The 25,392-nt window shown below is 40.9% G+C and overlaps 1 protein-coding gene across 1 annotated transcript in view; it reads left to right on the top strand.

The window, feature by feature from the left end:
• nol10 (nucleolar protein 10) overlaps positions 1–24,941 on the top strand; it is a 28,073-nt gene extending 3,132 nt beyond the window's left edge. Inside the window, exons 5-21 of the mRNA XM_072689143.1 lie at positions 3,811–3,848; positions 4,049–4,185; positions 4,325–4,390; positions 4,553–4,613; positions 5,050–5,135; positions 5,480–5,558; positions 6,965–7,114; positions 7,202–7,268; positions 8,852–8,904; positions 10,524–10,650; positions 14,247–14,326; positions 15,101–15,199; positions 15,329–15,421; positions 15,553–15,726; positions 16,668–16,978; positions 18,971–19,073; positions 24,275–24,941. Of these exons, the coding sequence (XP_072545244.1) occupies positions 3,811–3,848; positions 4,049–4,185; positions 4,325–4,390; positions 4,553–4,613; positions 5,050–5,135; positions 5,480–5,558; positions 6,965–7,114; positions 7,202–7,268; positions 8,852–8,904; positions 10,524–10,650; positions 14,247–14,326; positions 15,101–15,199; positions 15,329–15,421; positions 15,553–15,726; positions 16,668–16,978; positions 18,971–19,073; positions 24,275–24,415 (1,865 nt within the window). The 3' untranslated portion in view covers positions 24,416–24,941. The remainder of the gene's footprint in view (positions 1–3,810; positions 3,849–4,048; positions 4,186–4,324; positions 4,391–4,552; positions 4,614–5,049; positions 5,136–5,479; positions 5,559–6,964; positions 7,115–7,201; positions 7,269–8,851; positions 8,905–10,523; positions 10,651–14,246; positions 14,327–15,100; positions 15,200–15,328; positions 15,422–15,552; positions 15,727–16,667; positions 16,979–18,970; positions 19,074–24,274) is intronic.
• The last annotated feature ends 451 nt before the right edge of the window (positions 24,942–25,392 follow it).

Consider the following 25,392-nt stretch of genomic DNA (forward strand, 5'->3'; position numbering starts at 1 on the left):
GAAATCCATTGTCTTTGTCAAGACATTAAACATGTGTGGTTCAATAATGCAGCACCAGGTGACACTGAAGAATTTGCATCTTTATTTAACACAGTTATTGCAGATGGGTATAATTGTGTTATAGTGAGAGGATATGGCTGTTGATCATCAGTGATGTGTTTTGTAGAACATTCAAATGGAAGTTGCTTTTTGGGCGTATTGTATATTTAGTGAAGTGCATGGAAATAATTTGTACTATTTAAAATATAGGAGTGAATCATATCGTCTTCTTTCAGTAAAAACACAAATATGAAATTATTAAAAAATAAAAAATATAGGGAATCTGGTATTGAGTGACATATATTAGCATCAGAAGTTTCAGATATATCAGTGGAAACTGTAGTGCTTGACTTTGTGATCTCATCAGTGACCATCACTGCGATTGTGAACCAGCCATGATCAGAAGAGAAACCAGATACCGCAGATGTTATCAGTCTTTAGGGTGTGGTGGTGTGCGAACCAGCTGTTTTCAAAGTATTTTAAATACACAGGGCAGATTAAAAACTGACCTGTAGCTCCTACAGTCAGCCTGACTGCTTCCTTACAATACAAGCCTCAGAGAGACTGACCCCTGCACCTTCTGGACATGAGTGAAGAGGTTAAAACGTGTTAGGCTGGAGTTCCACTAATGGGAGTGTGTTAGTCTTGAAAAACGAATGGAGCCATTTGACGTTCCTGGGCCACTTCCGAAGCTCTAGCAGGATCAAATGCTGACCTATAGGTTTGTTATGGATTCTTTATCTCTAATATTTGGATATTGTAGATCTGTAGCCCATATGAGGCACTTCCTGGATTATTGTAAAATGTTCTTCTTTTTACTCCAAGCAATAAGGATGCTCTGTAGTTCTGAAAAGGACTCTCTGAGCCATAACAATAGTGAAACTCTGTGTTGGTATTAGCAGATATAGACAATAGTATTGGGACACCTAATTCATTATTGTTTCTTCTAAAATCAAGGGCATTATAAAAAAAAAAAAGGGTTTATCCTACTTTTGTTAGAGTAACCTTTTCTGTTCTCTGGGGGGGGGGAAGGCTTTCTACTAAAGTTTGGAGCATTGCTGTAAGGATTTGCTTGCATTCAGTGACCTAGAGTGTTAGTGAGGTCAAGATATTGCATGATCACCACCCACCTCACCCCCAACTCCCCAGTTCATTCTAAAATTATTGGATGAAGCACCATTCATCATTTCAGAGAACACAGTTCTGCTGCTCCACGGCTCGATGCTGGGAGACTTTACACCCCCTTACCCCACATCTGGCTTTAGGCAGTGTGGTGCCAATAGAGTTATGTTTATATACTCAAGAGAGTCCTATTCTGTTGGCAGTACTTCTCTACAGGGACTAGACAAGCTGTGTGTGTGCATTTGCACACTCGTGTCAGCGATGGGTGCAACTTAAAGTAACTGAATTCATTTATTAGAAGGGGGTGTCCACGAACATTTGGACATGTAGTGTGTGTACATGGAAATATTGAATATTTCATACACATCGGTGCATCTGTACTTATCAGACCTTGTGTGGTTAGGGTATAAGGTGAAAATGCAGTGTTGTATGGGTTAGCTGCTTCCGGTTGCATTGCAGTAACACACAGCGTGTGTGTTCCTGGATTCAGTGTTGTGCTTTTGTCTAGTCTGTCTGTCTACAGAGTCTGTAGACATAAACAAACATGGAGACTCTGTGATTCAGTAGATGTCTGTGGCAGAAGTGGAGCATAGCGGCAGTAAAGGGAATCTTTGACAGTCCGTCTTCCATAAATACAGCATAGAGTTATAGCCCAGCATAAACAGAGGCTCTTCCATAGCCACTGTGCTCATAGTGAAGACTTTTACATCTAGATTACATGAACTTGACACTGACGCCAGTGACCATGTATATGGTAGTAGCCATGAACGTCGCCGTTGCCCTTGAGCCGTCCGTGCAGAGAGCGCTGTGTGTGGGTTTGAGTGGCTCTTTTATTGGAAGAGGATCCCCGTCTCTCAGTGATGGTGTCGGGTGATCAGTCACACTCCAGTGGTGCTGAGCGCTCCTCTCCGTAATGAAAACCCAGCTCAGTGGATGAGTAGCACCGTGCTAAATATTTAAAAAGCATGCAGACAGACAAGCGCATGCTTACTCACTTCATGTCCCAAACCGTATACTGTGCGGCAGGGGTGTAATGGAGAGATGCGTTTAGAGTAAACAGGAGAGTGTGCTTTACTCTTATAGATTGTTTATTAGCTGACAGTTTGTCATATTCATGCAACACATCCCAACATTTAGACATGTGGTATTGTACACTCGCCACAAAGCGGTGCTTCAGATGGTTCTTCAGGGGGTGCCACTGAAGAACCACTTTTGGGTCCATAAAGAACCATGTTTTAAATGAGAGATGCGTGTGAAGAACCTTTAACTTGTTCTTCACACATTCATTTTAAAATTTCTAATGGGACAAAAATGGTTCTTCTGCAGCATCAAAGAACCACCTGAAGCAACTTCATTAAAAAAAATATTTTGGCCATAATAATCAGGGCTACTTTAGTAAAAATGCACTTACTTGTATTCAATACATACTGGGATTTGTGTATGTAGGTTGTAAATATACCAGCAAATGTATGTACTTATTTCAAATTTAAAATACCTCATTATGCTCATGCTTAACTCATCAAATGCTTGCACGTAAATCATGATCACACTTAAATATAGCATATTTCTAGTATATTCTAGTATATAATTAGTATGTTTTATAACTGCATTATTATAAAATATACTTTTAGTTAAACATTTATTTAATGTACTTCTTAAATACTTGTGTTAATATAGACATTAGTACATTTTGTGAAGTGTATTTATAAACAACTATTACAGTAATTCACTTAAAGCAAACTAGAAATGTCACAAAATTCTATATAAAAAATGTAACTGAATATATTGTCCCTGTCCAATGAAAAACATGTCTCCAAAATGGTGACTTTTAAGAGTTTTACAATGACAGCTTTTCATCCAGCTTTTTTACACAGTGTACAGAACAGCTACAGGTTTCAAGCCACGGAGAAAGTTATAAAACAATGTTTCTCAAGTCCAGTAACAGTCCAGTCAGCTGTGCTGGTTAAGTAATATATGGTGGGTTTTTGTGTGGAGTACAGCCTATTTGAGTATTATTTGAACTCATAACTTTCCTATTTGCCCCTGCCACCACCTTTTGCATATGGGCCACGTCTTCCCCCCTTGACTCACCGCCAGTGTGTAATCATTCTCCCTAGGCTACATTTCTCTCTATCTATCACTTGTACGCTACATGTAGCTGTAGCTGCCTGGCCTTAAGGTGTTGAAGGCTGTCTCTGCTGCTGAGTGTGGCTTCATGTTGGCTGTATGCTAAAGTGACCACTCATGTCCTCATGTAGAATAATGGAATCAGCAGTTGTGATGATGGTAACTGTTAATATGATAGTTTGGTAAAGTCTTTCAGCAATCTCCAAATCTGGACCTTGAATCAATTTCCATGCCTGGACTTTGAAATTTCTTGGTAGGTGTGACATTGTGTCCAGTCATTATGACATTATTACTCATCTTTATTACAAACGCTGTTCTTAATGGCACGGCAAGTGGTTCCTCTATGGCTTTGGTTAAAGAACCTTTTGTAGCACCTATGTATGTAAACCTCTGGGCTCAGCTGAACATCAGGGAGCTTCAAATTTAAATTTATTAAATTTAAATATTTGCTGTAAAATGAAAAATAGTCCTAAACCTGTAAAGTTTGTAGGGCCATAAAAGCCTTCTTTTGTTCTCCTACAGTGGTGACCTTTGAGATCCTGTCTGATGATTACTCAAAGGTAGGCTTTTTGTTGTGTAACATGAACACAACTGGAATTATTTTCCATGTGTTTGGTGTTTTTATTACTGATTACTGATATTACTTATTACTGAAGCCTTTCAACACATTGAAAATCTCTGTGTGTGTGTGTGTGTGTGTGTGTGTGTGTGTGTGTGTGTGTGTGTGTGTGTGTGTGTGTGTGTGTGTGTGTGTCTGTAGTTGGTGTTTTTGCATGTCGACCGATACGTCGAGTTCCACTCTCAGCATGGACACTACTACAAAACACGCATCCCTAAGTTTGGCCGAGACTTCTCCTACCACTACCCGTCCTGTGATCTGTACTTTGTCGGGGCCAGGTAAGCGACCAGAGCAACCACATCCTTAAAGCACACCACATGCTCTGCCTGGGTCACTAAAATGACCCCATTGCCATTCCGTTATGTAACACAACATGTGTTTCCTTTTTTCTGCATTCCATGTTATTTCCTTTTCCAGCTCAGAGGTCTACAGGTTAAACCTTGAGCAGGGCAGGTTCCTCAACTCTCTGCAGACAGATGCAGCGTGAGTATTCGGTCAATAGAGGGCGTAATAGCAGCAGCATGGTGACAGTCCTTCTGTTCTATACTAGGGCTGCTAGTTAGAATGAGAGAATTGTATGTATTTATGGATCAATGTCCATGTAATATACTTTTGTGCCTTAATGTATTTTCTGTTTTGCAACAGGGAGATCAATGTGTGTGACATCAACCCTGTTCATCAGTTATTTGCTGCGGGGACTTTGGAGGTGTGTGTAGCTTGCATTCAGTTTGTGCTCTAGTTTATTATTTAATGTGTTATTTATTTATTTCCCCTTAAATTTCCTTACTTTATGTTCAGTAGGTTGGCTCAGGAGGTTCTTGACACTACTCCTGAAGATCCATTGCCCTACACAGATTACAGTTTCCATCTTCTAGAGATGGAAACTTCAGGCCCAGAAAGTAAAAATCCACCCCAGGATTTTGTTCCAACTGCCTGGACAGCTCAGCTCTTACTTTCTGGACCTGAATTTTCATCCTCTACTTTCTTTGGCTCAGAAATAGCTCCATAGCTGATGAGCTGGATTAGATGTGTAGGGGTTGGAAAAGCTTTAAGCCGTGCAGAGCATTCTCACAGTGGACTGCAGTGTTTGTGTGGTATTGAGTGGAGTTGAGTCGTCATATTGGTTGTGTTGTTGTGCGTAGGGGAAAGTGGAGTGCTGGGACCCTCGCGTGCGCGGTCGGGTGGCCGTTCTGGACTGTGCTCTCAACAGCGTGACTGAAGGAACAGAGTAAGCTGTGTTCTCATGACCCTAAACTCAACTCTGCATTCTGCTCTCACATGTGGTAAAATCCGTGCACACAGTCTCAAATAGTCCAATTTTGATCTTTCAGCACAATTGCGAGAAAAAGAAATAGGATTTACTTCATGAGAAAATAAGCTTGGTTTGGGGTTTTGCAGCTGGATTCTACAATCTCAATTTGTATGTGTCTTCTGAGGGAATTGTCAAACCACCATCAAGCTGTGTGCTGCCAGAGGCTTGCAGAAGCTAAATCTAGTCTGCAGTGGAATCCTTTGCATATATTCAGATGTATATTTATATGCATTAATGCATGTCTGTCTTTTGCTCTGCAGAGTGGACGGCTTGCCTTCGGTCAGTGCGCTGAAGTTTAACGGCTCACTTGGTATGGCTGTGGGCACTACCACTGGACAGGTATGCTGCTTGTAAAATAAGGCTTTACTTTTCTTGGATGATGATTTATCCCAATTGAGCTTTCTGGTCTCTCTGTTCCAGGTCGGGTCTTTTTTTGGGAGTTTTTAATTGAGGTTCAGTTTTAGTCATATTTGGGAGGATGTTCATGGCCTGCTGTGCTGTACTGTGGTGTTCATGACAATGATCATCAGTCACTAATAAAGCACTTTGCTCACACTTAAAAATAAAGGTGCTGCGAAGGGTCCTTTGAGCAATGCCATAGAAGAGCCATGTGTGTTATAAAGAGGTGTGATTGTAAAGACCCTTTACATCAAATTAAAGTGTCTTTACGCCTTTAAAAAGTTCTTCACACTTGCATATGTGTTAGGAAAAACAGTTATTTACGGAGCTAAAAGTGGTTCTTCTGTGGCATCACTCAAATAATCTGCTTTATTTTTAAGAGTGTTGTCGGTTCAAGCAGTTAAGTGTCTGAAACTGCTCATTCAGTTGACTTGTCCATGCTCTGCACACAAATGTGTTCTTATATAACAATTGATGATTGAACAAGCATTGTGGAACTATGGCAATGATAACATCGAGCCTAATGAACTGTTGTAACTGGGTATCTGCCTCAGTATGTACATTTCCACTTAATATTGAGTTTCCAGATGTAGTAAGAAAATAGTCTGAGTCTGTGACCTTTCTCATACATGCAGTATATCTCTTTCTTTAGCTACACTTCCCCTTTCTCAGACTAAACCAACAGGAATTGACCTATACGTGCTCCACCCGCAACTTTGTCCTTGCTAGTTTCTGCTGCATGGTTGGACAAGCCGAACACTGAGTGCTTTCATCCACTTAAAGTTGCAAATGTACACACACAGTCCCCATTCCCCCATTCAGCAGATAAACATGAACCTATTGGCACCATGCCCAATGCCAGGTGTGGGCTAGAGGGGTATAAAGCCCACCAGCAGTGAGCTGTGAAGCAGTGGAACTGTGTTCTCTGGAGTGATGGATGGTGCTCCTTCCAATGCTGTTGCGATGGGTTGATGTGAGGTGATGATCATCCAACATTCTGAGCTCCCTAAATCTTTTGTCGCTGAATGCAATCAACTTCTCACACCAATGCAATTCAGATTCCTGTAGAGACAGTTAGTTCCCCAATATCACAAGATGCAGTGAATGAGCAGGTGTCCCAGTGCTTTTGTCCATACACACTTTTCAGTACCATTTCTTATTTAGTCAAATGTTTCTTCTCTGTAAAGCCTGTGTTCTGTAAATCATGTCCAACCTCGCAACAGATGCTACAAGGGACAAATGTCTGCATGTATAGGTCAAACCCTGTTGGACCTATTCTCAAATCAGATGATCCTGATGAAATATAGAGGATGCAAAGAGTGACGACAGTTCTTCCACCTCTGCAGGTTTTGCTGTATGACCTGCGTTCCTCCCAGCCCCTACTGGTGAAGGACCATTATTATGGCCTGCCCATCCATTCCATTCATTTCCATGAGCAACTGGACCTGGTGCTGTCAGCAGACTCCAAAATCATCAAGATGTGGCACAAGGACAACGTGAGTGCTAGATCCAGCATTTCCGTGTCAACAGTGGTATTGTGTTCAAAAACATACACATGAACTCTCTTATCTGCCCCATTTCAGGGTAAAATGTTTTCCTCCATTGAACCGTCAGCCAGCATCACTGATGTTTGTGTTTATCCTGGCTCTGGTGAGTTCTGCTCCCTTAATATCTTCTCCTCATCTCCACTGAGGGTATTTGCATTGGCTGAGTACAGTTGAATATAACCTTCTTCTTCATAGATAGTCTGAACCACTGATAACAGTACCTCATTTAACACAGAGCTCATGCAAAACCCAATAGCCATCTGCCTGGAAAGACTTTTAACTGAACTGAAAGAAATGCTTTAATTGAGTCGTTAAAGATGCTGTTCTCTGAAGCTCATTAACACTCATCTGCTGCTGGAATGTGCAAGCAGCCCTTCGTGTTAATGGCTTGCGTATGTCACATTTTCTTAAAGAGGGACTCTACAGATGTGCGCAGAATGCTTGTGGGATTTCTCGTTGTGTTCTTTCATGACCTTTCAGCCTGGTTTGGATTTCTAAGGTGAAGTGTAAAAGACAGTAGGGCTGCGTGATCTGGACAATAAAAAGGCATCATTTAATAAAGCTCTCGATAGCACAGTGATGGGATGAACAGCAATTAAATAGAATTAAAATAGTGAGTATCTAACTAGAGGTGTGACAAAGCCGGAATTTATTTATTTCTATTATTTGTTTATGTATTGTTTGGTAATTAAAGAGACCTCTGTTAATCTAATATACAAAATACAACCTTCAAAATTAACAGCAGCTTCAGAATATTTATATTTATGGAATTTAGCTGACGCTCTTATCCAGAGCGACTTGCAAGCTTACTCATATTACAGAGGAGGGCCAATGCAGTGCTAGGAGTCTTGCCTAAGGACTCTTATTGGTGTAGCACAGCATAGTGACCCAGACTGAGAATTGAACCCCTGTCTCCCACATGGTGTGGTAGCTCACTGGCCGGTAGTGGTGTTACCTGTTGCGCCACAATCCAACCAGGTGGAGAGTCATGCTGATGCTCCACTGACTGTAATAAGGAGAACGGCATCTCTGTCAGTGCCACTCCAGGCTAAAGTGCTGCCACCACACTATGAAATTTTAGTGGAGCTGTACGAGACCTCTTTTCAGAACTGAGTAGCGCTGTGTAACCCAAGTTAAATTTGTGTAAAATCCTGTAATGCTTCTCTACCGCTGCAGCCCACATGCTTCTTTCACTTAGATGCCGCTTCTGTAGCTCTCAGCATGTCAGCAAGTGCATATGTACAGTTGTCCACAAAGCGGAGCTCAAAGCACAGTTTGTTTTTACGACAGTAGTGTAAAAGTGAAATACACTTTTAGATTGCGGTTGAGGGGGCAGGATGAGGGTTAGGATTAGGTTTTGGTTTGAGATTAAGGTTAGGATTAGGGTTGGGACTAATCGAACATCTTCAGTATATTTACCTCTCTGTACTCAGATGCTCTACTGCTGCTGCACTGATATGCTGATGTGTTACAGGTAGTTTATTAATTACTATGAAGGACCACTCCAAATAATGGCAGTTCTCGTATAATGCTGCTTTAATGATGCGTTCACTGAGGAAACTTATCTACCACCATACACAAAAATATGATCATTCATCCAGCCCTGAAAGACTTTTAGAAGAGAACTGGTCAGCCAAACTGTGGATCAAACATCCTCATCCTTTTTCTGTTTTTCCTTTTTTTAAGGTATGCTCTTCACTGCCAATGAAGACCCTAAAATGAATACATTTTACATTCCCGTAAGTACCTACCTCAGGTTACCACTGATCAAATATTGCATGCCTGTATCTCAGAAGTCCTCCAGGTTGGCTGTATTCTGACTTCTTGGTATCACAGACTGGTGACATCATGTTCGATTTCAGTGTATCGGCACGCTGTTGGGAAACGTTTGTGATAAATAAGCGAACGTTGATGTTACGTTCTGTATATGTTCATATTTCCTTTCTTTTTCACTTTTCCTGACCTGATCAAACAGGTTTTTCCTGAAGGAGGTTTGTTTTGTAATAAAATCAGAATTAACCTTCTGAGGAATTGAGCTTGTGTAACGAGAGAGAGAGAGAGAGAGAGAGAGAGAGAGAGAGAGAGAACGGACATGCACTCACACTCCTTTGAACATTAACCCGCACATTCCGGATCGGCACTAACGTGATAGTGTTCATTGCAGATTGACTTGCTCAAAGAAATGTTTCCCAATTAACCCCTTGGAGTCTAAGGACGCGTCAGTGTGTGAAATGCATTGTGTTGATGTTTCTGTTAATATCTCTGCGATAATACAGCACAGAATACAGTTCAGAGAGCCTGTCCTTTCAATTGCATCTTATTGCCGGATTGTACATGACTCGCATCCAGAGTTACAAGGCTGTGAAGATGAGATGCTCATCTCTGCCTTGCCTCTTGCTGGATCTGACTTGTGGATTTGTGTATCCGCCATCTACCTCTTATCTGTAACTGGTGGATTCATGCGTCCGTCTATGGGTTTGTGTAAAACAGACCAATGGACACTCAGAAACTCATCCTTTATATAGTTTATGTATACTATTCATGCATTCCACTACTTTTGTGAAGCTGTGACTCTTGTAAACCTGTTTTAAGCACCAAACCTATGCACCCACATAACTAAAGGTATGTTTATACAGGAAATATGAGGAATTTCTAAAAATCTGGCCTTAATTTTTCAGACACATTGATGAGCTTGTTCAGAACAGTTTGATATAAAACATGTGGGGATTATCTGATATGCAAGTGCCATTAAAGCGAATTTAAGAAAATCTGCAAAAATCTGGGACTCCAGGGCATTCATTTCTCTCTTTTTTAGGAACACTGTTATAGCTTTTATTTGTTGCGTATTTTATGTTCAAAATTAGAAAACCCCTTCTAATGAGTCGAGTCAAGTTGTTCTTATGAACTACTGAACAGAGTAAGACTCTGTCAGGCAGGCCACCAAGCCCAACGGAAGGGGTATAAAGCCCCTTTAGCATTGAGCTGTGGAGCAGTGGAACTGTGTTCTCTGGAATGAAGGTGCTTTATCCAACACATTTGGGATGAGGTGGAGTGATATTAGTGATTCAGGGCTAATAATCAACCAGTACCTGACCTCACAAATGCTACTGTGGTTGAATGCAATCAAATCATCAGTGTTGTCCTTATAGTGTCCGTATAATTTCTCTTGATTTTAACAGAAATGTTGGCTGCACAGATATCTTGGACATGTATATGTGTATATATTTAGAATACCCAGTGATGAAGTTCCTCATTGAGCAGTTTTTTTGATAATGTATGACCGTCAGGTGTGTTGTGCACAAATCTCACACATTCTGTTCGTTCCCATCTTCTCCTCTCTGCCTCTGTTGACGTTTAGGCCCTGGGCCCTGCGCCCCGCTGGTGCTCCTTCCTGGACAACCTGACCGAAGAGCTGGAGGAGAACCCAGAGAGCACCGTCTATGATGACTACAAGTTTGTCACACGCAAGGACCTGGAGAACCTCGGTAAGTTCCACACGTTTAAGTGTGACTTTTATAAATTATGCAAAATCGCTTTTTGTGAATTTCTTTTTATATTATGCTTATGTTTTATAAGAAAGTAACTGCTGTAGGATTTGCTGAAATGAAAGAAAATGTTATATTCTGGGTGAAGAAAGAGGGGAAAAAGACAATCTTTTGTATAAGACTGAATATCATCACATAATGCAAAAACCTTGTATGTCCATTTTTGTTGTTTTTCCCTTTTTTGACTTATGGCATAGCTTGTGGTCTGAGGTGGGAGGTCTGCACTGCATCCTTTTTCACTTTTTGATATAATGTGAATCTGGTCATAGTTTCTTACGTTTCATCAAAATTTCATGATGAATGTAAACACGTTCACGTCTTCATAAAGTTCAGTTTATGAAGTTTTCAAATATATGCTTTAAAGCCTGCAGTAATGACGGGTTTATCTATCTTAGTATTTAGTTCTGACCTGCACACTAAAAACATTGATCTGCATGTCTGTTGTTAATGTGTATTAGTAGTACAGTAAGCCACTGTTAACCTGCTGTATCTAATAGGATTCTGTTCTATAAAGAAGGCAGTTCATTAGTCAGATTTCTAAGTCAATTTTACAGGCAAAAAAATGTGAATAAATAATAATACTGTGATATACAATGAAATCGCCAAAATCTAAAAAACAAAAAAACAAAACATCATGCACATTTGTGGTGCCCAGCCCTACCTCCTACTGTTTTGTTTTGTGTTTGTTTGTTTGTTTGTTTGTTTGTGTGTGTGTGTGTGTGTGTGTGTGTGTGTGTGTGTGTGTGTGTGTCTCTTACCTTGAGTTCCAGTGTCTCCTCTGGGAACCCTGTTTATCAGAAAGTTATTTTTTTATCCTTTGCTGTGAAAGCCATCTCTGGAAAAATGATATTTTGTGTATTGCCCGACCCTAGACAATTTTCTAAAGATAGCGCTGTATGAGTAGTTGATGCCGTGCTGCTGTTGGACGATTATTGATACTATAACAATAGAGCAATAACAGAGCTGCTCCGCGTAGTACAGATCAACCTGGCTCACAGCTGTCCAGCAGTCAGGAGGTGTAATTGAAATATCTTTAGTTTTAAAGGTGCTGTTCTGTCGGTGCTTAAGCAAAAGAGGGATGTTCATGGTTGGAGTCAGTAAGTGTAATGGATGATTAGGGGTGTTAGCATGGTACTTTCTCTTGACTGTAGAGGTTAAAACCGTAATGGAGCTCAGCAGTAATCAGTGGAATTAGGCTGAGGGAATATGATCTTTGAAGATGAGATCAGGCTAAGGGAGGTGGCAGAAGGTGGGAAACATGAAGGAGAAGTCCCAGGAACGCTGCCATCAGCAGAAAAGAGCTCAAACAATGCTGCGGAGTGGAGTGGAGAGGAGAGGAAGAGCGTGGGGAGGGCCAAGGGGTTCACCACAGCTGTGGAATGCTGGAATTATATAACAGAGGGGTTTAAGAGGAGGGGCGCTGTCCTGTGTGTGTGTATGTGTGTATGTGTGTATGTGTGTATGTGTGTATGTGTGTGTGTGTGTGTGTGTGTGTGAGAGTGAGAGTGACTTAACTGTGCCAGTGTCTCACACAGACACAGGAGACTCTGCCACACTATTTTACACAAGCTCCCTAAAGGTGTTTCAAATGAGGCTTTTGTGCAGGTTAGGAAAAGTGAGAAGAAAGTCAGTTATTGCTATAAAAATAAAACATGAATAAATGAATTGAGACATGGTATTAATCCCATTATGTCGAATTTATATAATCTCACAATTATTTGCTTAAATCTGAATTTTTAATTTTTGCATTTTGCAACACCACCTCCTTGTTTCTACACTCATTTTCCATTATATCAGCTCCTCTTGTTTACAGCTCTGCTCTGTTAATGATGGAACCCATTGTTTTAGTAAAGTGAACAAATCCCAATTAAAGAAAACACTGGGGGTGAAATTTCTTCTTCTATTTTGTTGGTGAGTAAGGACCATTGTTTTCCCAGAGCACAAAGTTCATATAAATCTGAAAAAAAAATAGGCCATCTGCACAGAATGAATGCCGGGATGCTCTAATACTACTACTTCATTTTTAATACGAATACCATATTTGAGTACTGATACCAATTCTGACTTACATGCTCGACAGACAGCTATAAATTCTGATATTTATAGTGTTCCCCTTTTTTATACATTTGACTTTTTTATATCTGATCCCAAATAAGATCTCATAAGATAATAAGAACTGTGTTTACTGTTTAAGTAACTACATATTTAAACTTTTCAAAGCTGTGAAATGATAAAATGTAGTAACATGTGCAAGTAGTGAAGCTACTTGCTAAGCTAATCTTGCTAAGCTTTACCTAACAGCTTTTAACTGGTGTTTAAAATTCACATTTCAGAGCAGTGAAAAAATGCCAGTTTAGAGGAAAAAAAGCAGCAATTTCACATTTAGGTTTAAGTCTTTGTGTAAAACGGTACTGAACCTCAGTGTTTGGCCTTTAAACAAGCTGCTGAAACTCAACTATTGGTTTCAGAACCAAAAAAAACACACATGGATATTAAATTTAATGTATATTAATTTAATAACTATTTATGACCGGATTTTACTGGTTTAAACGTTTGGTTTCATAACAAAGCATGCAAACAAAAATGTTTCATGTAAAAAATAAATAATAATAATAATAAAAAGCAGCTCATGGTATCTGCTCTCTGTTGCAGATACTGATACTGTGGTTAAGTGCCAGTATCGGTGCAGATAAAGTTTCGGTATAGGTGCAACTCCAGCTTCCCCTTCATCATTTTGGATAAAATCTTCTTACACTGTCCTTTGAAAGTTAAGAGGGTTTTTTAGGTGGTTTGTTGAGGCAGAGTTTGATGGTTATTACTGTCTTGTTTTGTGAAAGAAACAGTTGATTAATGTTCTCTGACATCGAAAGAAAAAATTAAAGAGACTCAAAACTTACTAATTAACTAACTTTAAATTAATTTTGTAATTCCTTTTAAATAATACAGCCAGTATGACCGTAGTAACGCCATACCTCTCAGAGTTGAAGGCACCCAAGACCTGAACCCCACCCACAGGCATCCTGTCAGTCCATGTGTCTTAGACATTGTAAACCTCACACCCCCACTGCCACAGGAAATCATCTTCAGAGAAGAATTGTGCGGTTTCTGTGTTCAGTTTGTCTTTGGCTTCTCATCTCTGCTGTGATGAAAATACTAAGACTTCCTTCTGTTCAACATTAATGCTTTCCGATGAAAAGATCACGGACACGTCCTCTCAACCTTTGGCTGTACCTCTTCCCCCACCACATGACGTTTTACAGTGTTAACCATTGGCTGTACTTTATTGATTCCTTAATCGGAAAGGACAACAGCTGCAGTCCTGTGTATGTGAGTGTGCGTGCGTACGTGTGTGTGTGGTCTACTGCTGCATTTTTTAAGCCACCGGTCATGCAGCACTGCAGAGTGTTTCAGCATGCTTGGTGGGTGGATAATTAAAGCCAAATTAAAGCCCAGTGGAACAGTTAATCATTTATAATATGCTGTCCGATTACTTCTGCTGCTGTTTGACTTACTTGAGTTTCATAACTGTGTCTCAGGTCTGGTCCACCTGATTGGATCTCCTCTGTTGAGAGCCTACATGCATGGCTTCTTCATGGATATCAGACTTTACCACAAGGTGTGTATATGTGTAGATTATATGAAAGGGAAAAAATGTCTCTGAATACTGTATCTGATATGTGTTCCATAAAGAACCATGTTTGTGAACCTTTACTGCATCACTGTTACACACATAGCACCATTTTTAAAGAACCTTTTGAAGAATCTTTATTTTATAATATATGCAAAAAGCTCTCCATACATAAATAGTTGCCTTAAGGGTTTAAGGAGGCAGTAACTTCAGGCTTCTATAATAACCTGTGGGGTGTGTGACGAGATTCATAGATTTAGAAGAGGTGGTACGGTGCAGTGAATGTCTCGTTGGAACGCCAGGCAAGAATTGCTTCTAGATGTCAACACACGTCCTTCACCACCAGTTTCTCAAAGAACACTCCTCAGAGAACTGTAGCCTTGAAATTTGCCAGCAGTCCCTGTTTGTCAGTTCCCAGATGAATCCTGTTGCACACCTCACAGGTATTTGTAGCCTGATCATCCTCGAGCAACGCCATCTGCAGGAGCCTGAAGTTCCTACCACCTTAAACACTGAAGGTGAAGGTTATCAGTTGGTGTAGTGTAACAACATTGCCCTTTCCAGTGGCAGACTGGAGTTTGATTCTCCAGCTGGGCAAAACACACCATGCAACACCAATACCAATCCTTGGGCAAGACACCTAACCCTACAATCTCTTTCCTCTGTAACATCATTCAAATATAAATCACTCTGGATAAGAGCGCCGGACAAGTGACATAAATGTAAATCGATCCTTTTACTGATGTGTTGTAATCCCTCCAGGTTAAGACCATGTCAAATCCGTTTGCTTACGATGAGTATCGAAAGGACAAGATTCGCCAGAAAATTGAAGAGTCTAGAGTTCAGCGAGTACAGCTTAAGGTGACTGATCTTCTGTCTTCCTCCTACTACACCATCTTTTTATCCTTCCTTTCTGACTCTAGTTCATGCTCTATCTTTACATCTGTAATCCCCCTTACAAATTCTCTCTCTGTCGCTTCACACTGATAGAAACTGCCCAAGGTAAATAAAGAGCTTGCCATTAAACTGATGGAGGAGGGAGATGATGAAGCTGCATTGAGTGCCAAGAAGAAGAAGGCCAAGGTGAGGAACGCCTCTGTTTTACACACAGCAGCACAACTAGGATTACTGACTAACATACACTACTGTATTTCATTTAATGTGACCTGTATTGACCTGTATTGTCCTATTTCTCTTTCCCCCATGGATCACAGGGTACCACCAACATTCTTCGTGATGATCGTTTCAAGATGATGTTTGAGAACCCAGACTACCAAGTGGATGAGCGGAGCGAGGAGTTCCGTTTGCTCAACCCCATCGTGTCCAAGGTGGGCCAGAAGAGGAGGAAGAAACTGCAGCAGTTAGTCGAGCAAGAGGCCCTTCAAAAGGTAAAATATGATTATGTAGATCAGTGGTCTCCAGTCCTGGTCCTGGAGGCCCACTGCTGTGGACATTTGTGTGTTGTTCTTGATGTGACACACCTACGACAACTGAATAAGGGCTTCTTAATGAGTTAATTAGTTGGGTGAGATGTGCTGGAGGCAGAGAAGAACTAAAATGTGCTGGACAGTGGTCCTCTAGCATCAGGGTTACACACTGAGGGTTGCAACCTTCAAGCGCCTTTACACACTACGCATCTGCGATTTGTTGGTTGGATGTCTGTTTGTTTGTTTGTTTGTCCTTTGCTTTATCTATTATTTTTGCTCAAACGCATTTACACAATTTTTTTGACTGGTACTTCTGCATTGTTCTCTAATATGGAATCGTATGTGGGAGCAAAGTGAGCTAGAGTGTTATCAGGTCTTTATTTGACTGTGAAACTGTAATCATTCTGTCTGAAACCCGAATGCTGTGATCTGATCTCCAGATGTCCTGAAATGTACACTGTAACGTAGGTGGCTTTTTGTATGGACTTGATATCTGCCTACTGCAATGGCTGACAGTGCCCCAGCTCATTCAGCCAGTGCAGCTTAACAACCTCTCATCTATGCTTGGTGCAATACATGTGCTATTAATGTGGGATATTCATCCACCATCCAGCAAGTTAATTTACTGAGATGTGGGAAAACTAGTGGCTTCATAGTTTGCATGATCTAAAAGCGTGGTGTTGAAGCTGTTATCATGATGATGTTTACTCCAATACTGGGACCAACTCACTGACCGATCCTGATGGCTGGCATGTTCTGCTATATTAGGTGCGGAGGGTTTTGTGGTGCTTTTGTTTGCTCGTATATGTATTTGGCAAAATTCCACCAAGTAGTATATGAGCAGTTCTGAGAATGCTTTGGCCAAATCGACTGTAGACTGACTGTAGTTACTCCCCTTTCAGTCAGAAGATCACGAGGATGAGGAGCTGGAGGGCCGGGCCAGTTCAGAGGAAGAGGAAAGCTCTGACGATGACAAAAGTTGGGTGGAGGAGGTCCGGGAGCAACGGCGCCTCATATGGGCCGAGCAGAGACAGCGCCGGTTTAATGAGAGGAAGCAGCAGGACCGCAACACCAGCCTGCAGAGTTCAGATTTGGCTGGGAACCCCCAGCAGCTCCAGGCTCAGGGCAAGAGCCAACCTCGGTTCTACCAAATTAAAACTGGAGAGGAGTTCCGCAGCTTTGGGGATGTGGCACGCAAACAGAAGATGCAAAAGTGAGTCAGAGCTTAATGTTTTTTGTTTGTTTGTTTGTTTTTTATTTTTTTATTTTTTTTATTTCAATGATTGACATATGATAATCATATGCAGAGTTACCCTTTCATACATGTAGCATACATTCAGAGATATTCTGTGTCGGACACGTTCTCACTACAGGAGATGTCCCGTATGCCTTAGGCAAGGGGCGGAGCCTGTTTAGCTTGCGTAGGAGGCACGGCAAGACACTAAAAGCACGCTGTGCAAATGTCAGTTTGTTTACAGCATGCTAAAGATGGTGAAGGAGACTCATCCACAGTGATTTCACTAACCATCCCACTGTGAATTTACAGGAACATTTCCTGCTCTATTCGCACATGAACTCACTCAGACATTACCTGGACTACATCCTACCAGCCCCTAATACAAAGTCCGGGTAATGTCTGGTACAGCTGATCCAGACAATTGCGTTCACACATACAGTTCCTCCGGGTCATGTCCGGAAATGTTCTAGGTTACTGTGCATGTCTGAAAGGAGCTTTACAGAGTTGATTTACTTAAGGTCACTCATTTTAATGGGCTAAAATTCTTAAGAGCTAATGCAGTCCCATCCCTCGGCTTTATTGTAGCGGATTAAGCTTTATTGTTGCTGTGGTCTGTTTAAGGGAGGCTGTATCATTGAAGAATGCTTGTAGTTGTGATAGTTGTATATTTGAAGTAATAATTTGATTTATAGTACTACTGAATTCTTTAACACTTGAGGTGAATTGAGTGTTCCAGATAATGGGCTCTTTGTGTAGTTCTGATTATGTGACTTAGTACTAGAGTGACACTCACTGATTTGATTTATGGTGCGTTTTCCACATTGATTCATTCATGTTTAATTGTAGGAGCACATCTAAGCTTACACATGCAGTCACACAATTACAAAATGTCCAAAGTAGCAACTTTACAGAAAAACTTCAGTGGAAGTCAAAGTAAAACTATTTTATTTTATTTAGGCATTTTGGAGCATTTCATTGATCATGACCTTCTGATCCAAATAAAGAACTGCACGTTATGTCAGAAAGAAACGTCAAAACTGGGAATACTGTTTTTTGTGAGATTTTTAATACAGTTTTTAAGGAACCGTCTCCAATTTTGAGCAAAGAAATTCGCTACTTTACTGTGCAGGTAAAAATCTCCATAACTTTTAATAGAGGTCAGTGTAAAAAGTCAGTTTGGAGCATTTCTATTGGTCCATTCATCATGAAATGTTGACACAATGTAAAGGACCACATTATGAGGGCAGTGGTGGCACAGCACCTAGAGCACTGGGCTATTGATGACCAGGTTGTGGGTCCAGTACCTGAGCTCGGCAAGCTAGCACTGTTGGGCCCTTAACCCTCTTTGCCGTCTCACATGTGTTCACTGTACACTGTGTGTGTGTTGACTGCATGGATGAGTTGAAGGCAGAGGCCAAATTCCATCTGTGTCAAACTCAATATGGTAAATATGGTTGCCTTTCTTTGTCAAAAAAAAAAAGGCACAAATAAGTACATGGATTTTGTGTTTTACAAGCAGACTGTACCTCCAGGGCTCAGGACCAACTGTAGGAATCAGTTCACTATTTATACAGTAGTGTGGGTTCCTGTGACTTGTACATTGCTTATCTACTAACTCAGCTGTTCATTTTACTGTTGCCTACTGTTGATCACAGACTATAGCTGATCCATAATAGGCTGCCAGCTCTGCAGGCATTTCCTACAGCTTTCCTACAATTATTTTTAATGAATATATCAATCACTGGGGCACATAATGGTTTCTCCCTTGAGTAAAGTTCACTGCTTCCTTGCTCCAGATCAGATCAGATCTGGCCAGATTTGGATCAGTCAGACCTGGATATCAATGCCCTCAGCAAGGCCATTTTGTGTGAGGTGACTTTGTGGATGCTGCACTGCAGACTGTGATGTTTTGTACTGTAATGGTGTCGAATGAGTCTTTCAAAGCACTGTCTGTTGTGTCTCTGCCAGAACATCTCTTGAGGAGCGTCTGAAGCATGAGGAAAGCTCAGGGATGCTGAACCTTGCTGACACAGCTGTCGGAAGCAAACAGATAACCTTCACTCTCAAGAAGGTGAGTCTCAGATGTGCAGTAGTGGACACTGTGAGGTACATAGTTTAGCATTTGCACTGCATTTCACTCTCAGGGGGTGGTACAGTTTAACATTTTTACACTGTTATAACCTAGTAAAATAAATCAGAACTTCAAACTAGCTTGATGTTAAGCAACTATTTAAAAACACAAAGAAGAGAAATGTTTATATATATATATATATATATATATATATATATATATATATATATATATATATATATATATATATATATATATAATTAAAAAATGTAAATACAGTTATAATATTAGCATCCAGTCATACATTTAATTTGCATACTACGTTGCCATTATCTCAAAACATTAGAACAAATTCTTTATCGTTTTCGCTTTATCTTTATTTTCTCTGGGCAGTGGTCTCTAATTGCAAAGTGCTACACTACCAGGTCTTGGTCTCCATTATCTCCATCCGTGTGTGTGAAACAAATAAACGGAATAAAAAAGATTGGACTTATTACCACATTTCAAATGTTCCTATAAGTTCTAGCCTTTTATATTCAATGTTATTACATATCTAGATATTTGTTTGCCAACCTAATCTTTTTTGTAAGCTTATTAGCCTGGCATAGATAGCTAATAGACATTTCACACCCACCAGACTGACCACCAGGTTCCCCTGCCACCTGTGTCAGACCAGCTGCCAACCTTCCTGCCACTGCTCTGTTTAAATCTACATGGACTCTTAACTGTCTGCCACTATTATTATTATTATGATTATTATTACCACCATTAATCTTCATTACCCTTACCAGCTCTACTATGTTTATATTCTGATTATGATATTGTAATTATTGCACGCCTGAGCAGTAGAACAGTCTTATGCAGTGGTTCAGTAACTTCTCAGGAATTTAGGTAAATGTTCTGACCTGAGGAGGATGGGTCCCCCTTGAGTCTTGGTTCCTCCCAAGGTTTCTTCCTCCAGCTCTGAGGGAGTTTTTCCTCGCTGTTGTCGCCTTTGGCTGCTCACTGGGGGTCTTAGGTTTTTATATCATGTTGACCTGTTTACTGATTCCTGTTTAGCTGCTTTGTCACAACGCCAGCAAAAAAAAACACTTTACAAATATATCACCTCATTCCGAACAGGCAGAGGGTTGAAACGTGAAAAGTTAGTAGCAAAGCATCTTAACTATATATATATATATATATATATATATATATATATATATATTCTTTTTTTCTTTTTTTAAGTAATTTTGGAGCATTTCTATTGGTCCATTCGTCATGAAATTTTAACACAATGTAAAAAAACAACTGCCAGGTTCAGATCAGACAGTCATAAATTGAAAGAAACAACCAAAATGGAGATGCATGGTTTTTGAATGACCGTGATGAAAAGCTTTTGTAAGATAAATAACAGGGCTACCCCAAGTATACAAGTACATGATGCTTAGTTAGGAACTATCAAATTGTTCACAAACAACCTCTGCACACAGCTGGAACACAGTGTAATTCCAGCTACAAAAATGTACTCCCTGTGGCAGCGCCCATATGGAGCATGAAGGAGCTTGAACGTTGGAGAACTCGTGAAACATACTGTCATTATTGTTGGAACGCTGGCCTGTGCTGCTGCCCTCAGGGTGATCATAGGTTCTCACTTCTCACTCCTAGAAAACTCCTAGAGCTTCCTTTGTCGTACTCCCTGAGCCTGAGGTCGCTGGGAATGAGGGTTTGGGAAAGTGGGGTCAGCTTGTTCTCGCTGTATTTTGGTCTTGGCTTCAGTTTCTGCCAAAGTCACCCAGAATGGCTGGTTTATTCACTGGCATTCCCAAGACATTCTTTTACGGCTCAGCATGTACGCATTCATTCATCTTAACCCCCACTCTCCACCTCCATCTTTCCTTACCCAGCCGGCAAGGAATCGGCTCGTCGTTTGGTTGGTGCTGTAATGAGAATATAACCCTAACCGTCCTACTTCAGAAAAGTGCAGTGCCACTAAGCTTTCTTCTGTAATCTGAAAAGTTTTTTTAAAGCGAGAGTATGTCCTGCTTTTGTTGGAGTAACTGTCTCTACTGTCCAGGGAAGAAGACTTTCCTATAGATTCTGAAGCTCTTTTGTGAGTGTATTTAGTGACGAGCGCTAATGAGGTCAGGATATTGGAGGATCACCACCTATCCTAAACGTATTGGATGGAGCACCATTCCGGTGAACACAGTTCCACTGATCCACAACTCAATCCAAGGGGGCTTTGTACCCCTTCTAACCCATGCCTGGAGTTAGGCATAGTGCCAATAAATTCGTGGATATCCACTCCAGAGAGTCAGAGAGTCTACTTCTTTACTAGACACAGTGTGTGTGTGTGCATTTGCACATCAGTGTCAGCAATAGGTGCAACTTAAAGTAGCTAAATACATTTATTAAAGGGGTGTCCACAAACATTTGGACATGTAGTGTGATTGCAGGTTTTACTTTTGTAAGTTGTATGGCGTCCTCTTGGTATGATGTTTGGTTAGCTAGCTGAAAGCTAGCTGTAGTCAGGTTAGCTTTTAGTCTGGCACCTGTCTAGCGCAGTTTGGCTTCTTTGTGCGGCACTTTTGAGTTCCCCTTCCGATATGGAGTTATGTAACTGAAGTTTGGACCACGTCCAAATCCTCCTCTCCATTACTACACACATGATGAAACCGCTCTCCTTCTCATGTTGAAAATTTGCACCCCGCCACCACCCGTGCTCAACCTCTGCTTGCCCTCTTTTCTGGCTTCAGGTCCCATCAACTCGAAGCCCCCCAGAACTTCAGCCCAACTCCAGTTTCTTGAGTCACCTTAGCCAAGCGAGTGTGGTCCTCACTACGCGAAGTGTAATTAGCTCAACTCTGATATAGTTTGAGAGAAGAGACGGTGAAAGTCAATCCTGGCCTAGCAAGGATACCCGCTCACTTCCCAAGCTTTAGCTTCATCACTCGCCAAGTTAGTTGCCCTTCCATGGTAACCCATAGCAACCCATAATCCCATAACTAGGGGTCGGTGATGTGCACGTTTGACTCAGAAAGGTAACAAAAACACTGTTTTTCCCCTGAAATTGCAGCTTGGTTTTACTGCTTCACCAGCTTTGGCATTTACAATTAGGCAGATATTACTCACTGCTGCCCTCTGAATGTCATATGGCACCAGTCAGAAGTTCAAGCTTGTTTTCATGAGGACCTTAACCTCTTTTAAATTTCAGCTTTGTTCTATTTACATGCATTTGCTTCATCGGAGCAAAAAAAACGCACACCGAATGCACATTTTTGGCTGCAGCGTAAACGTATCATTGAGATGGCTAACAGCTGTGGACTGTAATTGCCGTCCACTTAAATAGCGTGACCAGCTAAAAGAATTGCGGTAGTCTGATGATTACGCCGTAAGTGTGACAGACCTATTCTAAAACTTAGCATAGACAGCAAACAAAGCATAGATTCACTTTGTGGGAAAGGGCTTCTTTTTAAAGCGTCTGTATGCTTTTAAATGCCCACTTTCAGGCACTGCTTGTTTCCTTAATGACCAAGGTATATGCGTTTGACCTCGTATGGGAACTGACCAACCAGCGAGTGTGGTCTAGACATGAAAGACCAGTGAAGCAGGAGGAGAGTGAAATAAAAGAGGCTGCGCCTCTGCAGAGAGAAGCATCCTGCACTTTCGGTGGTGCCGCGAGAGATTAGAGATGATTTCAGGACCGAGTGTGTGATTGCAGATTTCAAAGCTGCAGGCGATGCTCTAATCAGGCTGGTGGAGTGAATTTAAAGTGAAAGTGGGTTTTTGCTGCGATTACCCTGAAAGCATTTGGACTTATGATGCCCATTGTGGCTCCCCACCTCATCCATGTGGTGACGGAAAAACAATGAGTTAAGTCTCAGTAAACACAGGGCAAATTAAAACATCTAACAATGTCATGCTTACTGGTTATAACGAGCCAAATGCAGCAGCTAAGCATTCATATTCCAAATTTCGTGCCCCTATTCATAACCAGAAAGTATTGCTTACTCGTTTGAAATTATCACCTTGGCTCTGTTTAGCAGATTATGCTGTGAAGTGAAATGTTCAGACCACACAAAGCGAGCGAGCAAGCGCAGCATTTTATCATTCATTACAGAGTAAAACTCCATCCAATGGGTTTTCTGCTATTTCTGTATCATGTTGGTGTGAAGATGATGCATCTTTAATAGGAATATTATTTTTAATCATTTGTTTTTGTATGTAAAATGATGCATTCATCATTTTTAGCCCTTCAAGGTCGCTAATGGTGTATATGCTGTGTAATTTAACACTTGGTTTAACCCCATAATTACTCAGTATCTACAATTACTAAGTAGTTTGCATTGTTTTCATTGTGAATGCTGAATAATAAACTTTAGGATGTAAAACAACCTGGGAATTACTTTTAAAAATGTAGATTTTAACATTTTAATATATTATTTATTTTCTTATGGTTTAAGTTTAAAGAAATGCTTCATTACAGAATGGAAATCAAATGTACAGAACTGCGCAAAAGTTTTAGGCACCTCAGCACATTATTAAAAACCCTTTTTCTCAGCAGTAAGATGAAGGGTTTTACTGTAACATCCCCAGATCCCATTAGAACAGATGCAGGTAAACATAAAAACAAGAATATCTTATTCTGTAGAAAGTAGGTGAGATCTAGTGAGCTAGTCTGAAGAACAGAGCTTGGTTCCAGCTTTCCCCTGGACGCCTCCAGCCCAGCCAGCACAGCGTTGATGTGTTCAATTCCATCAGCAGCTTACCTGAGGCGCATAGTGCAGAAAAATCTCCACCGCTCTGTTGACTCGATAGCTGCAGAGCTCCAGACCTGCTGTTAGAGCTGCAAAGGGGGACCGACTCCATATTAATAATGCCTATGGATTTAAAATGGGGTGTGGTAAAAGCTCCTGTAGGTGTAATGCGTAGATGTCCCAATACTTTTGTCCATGGAGTGTATATCCTTATTCAGCGTATGGCAGTAATGGTTATTAATCCTGAAGTTATGGGAGCGTTCCAGCTTTTTAAACAAGGCACAATACAGGGTGGCCAATCAGAACAATTATCATTTACATATAATAATAAAATCTGCTTGATTAATTTATGAGGTGTACAGAGATAAGAAAAAGCTCATAAACATGAATTGTGACCGGGGGAAATGACATGCAATAAGAGATTGTATCCCTTATTTTTCTTCTTCTCTTTCTTTCTCTCAGTCGGAGAAGCAGCAGAGACAGCAGCAGGCTGAGCGAGAACACCACGAGGAACGCAGGAAACTCAGGAGGGCTGCCGGCCACCTGTACACTCGGGGAAGAGGGAGAGGAAGAGGGAGAGGCCGAGGCAGAGGCCGTTTTTGACCTCAGGACAGACCGTGATCTTTGCCAGCTGCAACAAAGAACTAATCTAGAACCTCAGCAACATGGTGTCAAACACTCCTATAGTGTTGACGTGCAGGGCTTTGTTTATGCAGAGCTATTTATTATTCAGAGCGTGCTGCCTTAAAGTGTGTCTCTTTGCTTCAGAGACTCCAGATAGGACAGGCAAAGGTTCTGAAAGTGCTCCTGATTTCCATCAGCAGGACGGCAGAATACTGAAGAAGGAATGCGTGACCAGATAAGAACAGAGAGAGAAGCTGAGGAGAAGGTGTTTTGTTTTTTTTATTATTTTAAAGAGCGTGGGTTGTAGTATCTGTATGTGTGTGCAAGTCATTGTGTGTGTGTGTGTGTGTGTGTGTGTGTGTGTGTGTGTGTGTGTGTGTGTGTGTGTGTGTGTGTGTGTGTGTGTGTGTGTGAGAGAATGACCTTCTACTCTGCTTTTGTCCCTCAGTGCAGTCTAAACAGAACTGTGTGTGCTGTTAAAGAAACATGAAATATTTTATCCACATTTTCCCGTCTTGTGTGATCACTGATTATTATTTATTTATTATTATTATTTTTTTAAACTACGTACAGGGTATGTCCAAATGTTTGTGGACACCCCTTCTAATGAATGCATTCAGCTACTTAAGTTACCCCCATTGCTGGCACCATGCCTAATGCCCGGTGCAGGCTAAAGGGTTTTAAAACTCCCCATCATTAAGCTGTGGAGCAGTGGTATCTGGAGTGATCTCTGCTATATCTAATATTTTTGGGATAAATGGGGCATGAGGTGGGGTGGTGATAATCACTCAACCTGACCTCACTAACACACTGAACGCAATCAAATCAAACTGCCACTAAATGCTATCAGTTCCTCACAGCAGTGCTGCTTTTTTAATTATCCTTGGTTTCAGAAGAAACAATGAATAAGCATGTGTCCCAATACTTTTGTCCATATAGTAAAATTAGCTCCTTTG

The sequence above is a fragment of the Salminus brasiliensis genome, chromosome 10, assembly GCF_030463535.1.
Source record: "Salminus brasiliensis chromosome 10, fSalBra1.hap2, whole genome shotgun sequence".
NCBI lineage: Eukaryota > Metazoa > Chordata > Actinopteri > Characiformes > Bryconidae > Salminus > Salminus brasiliensis.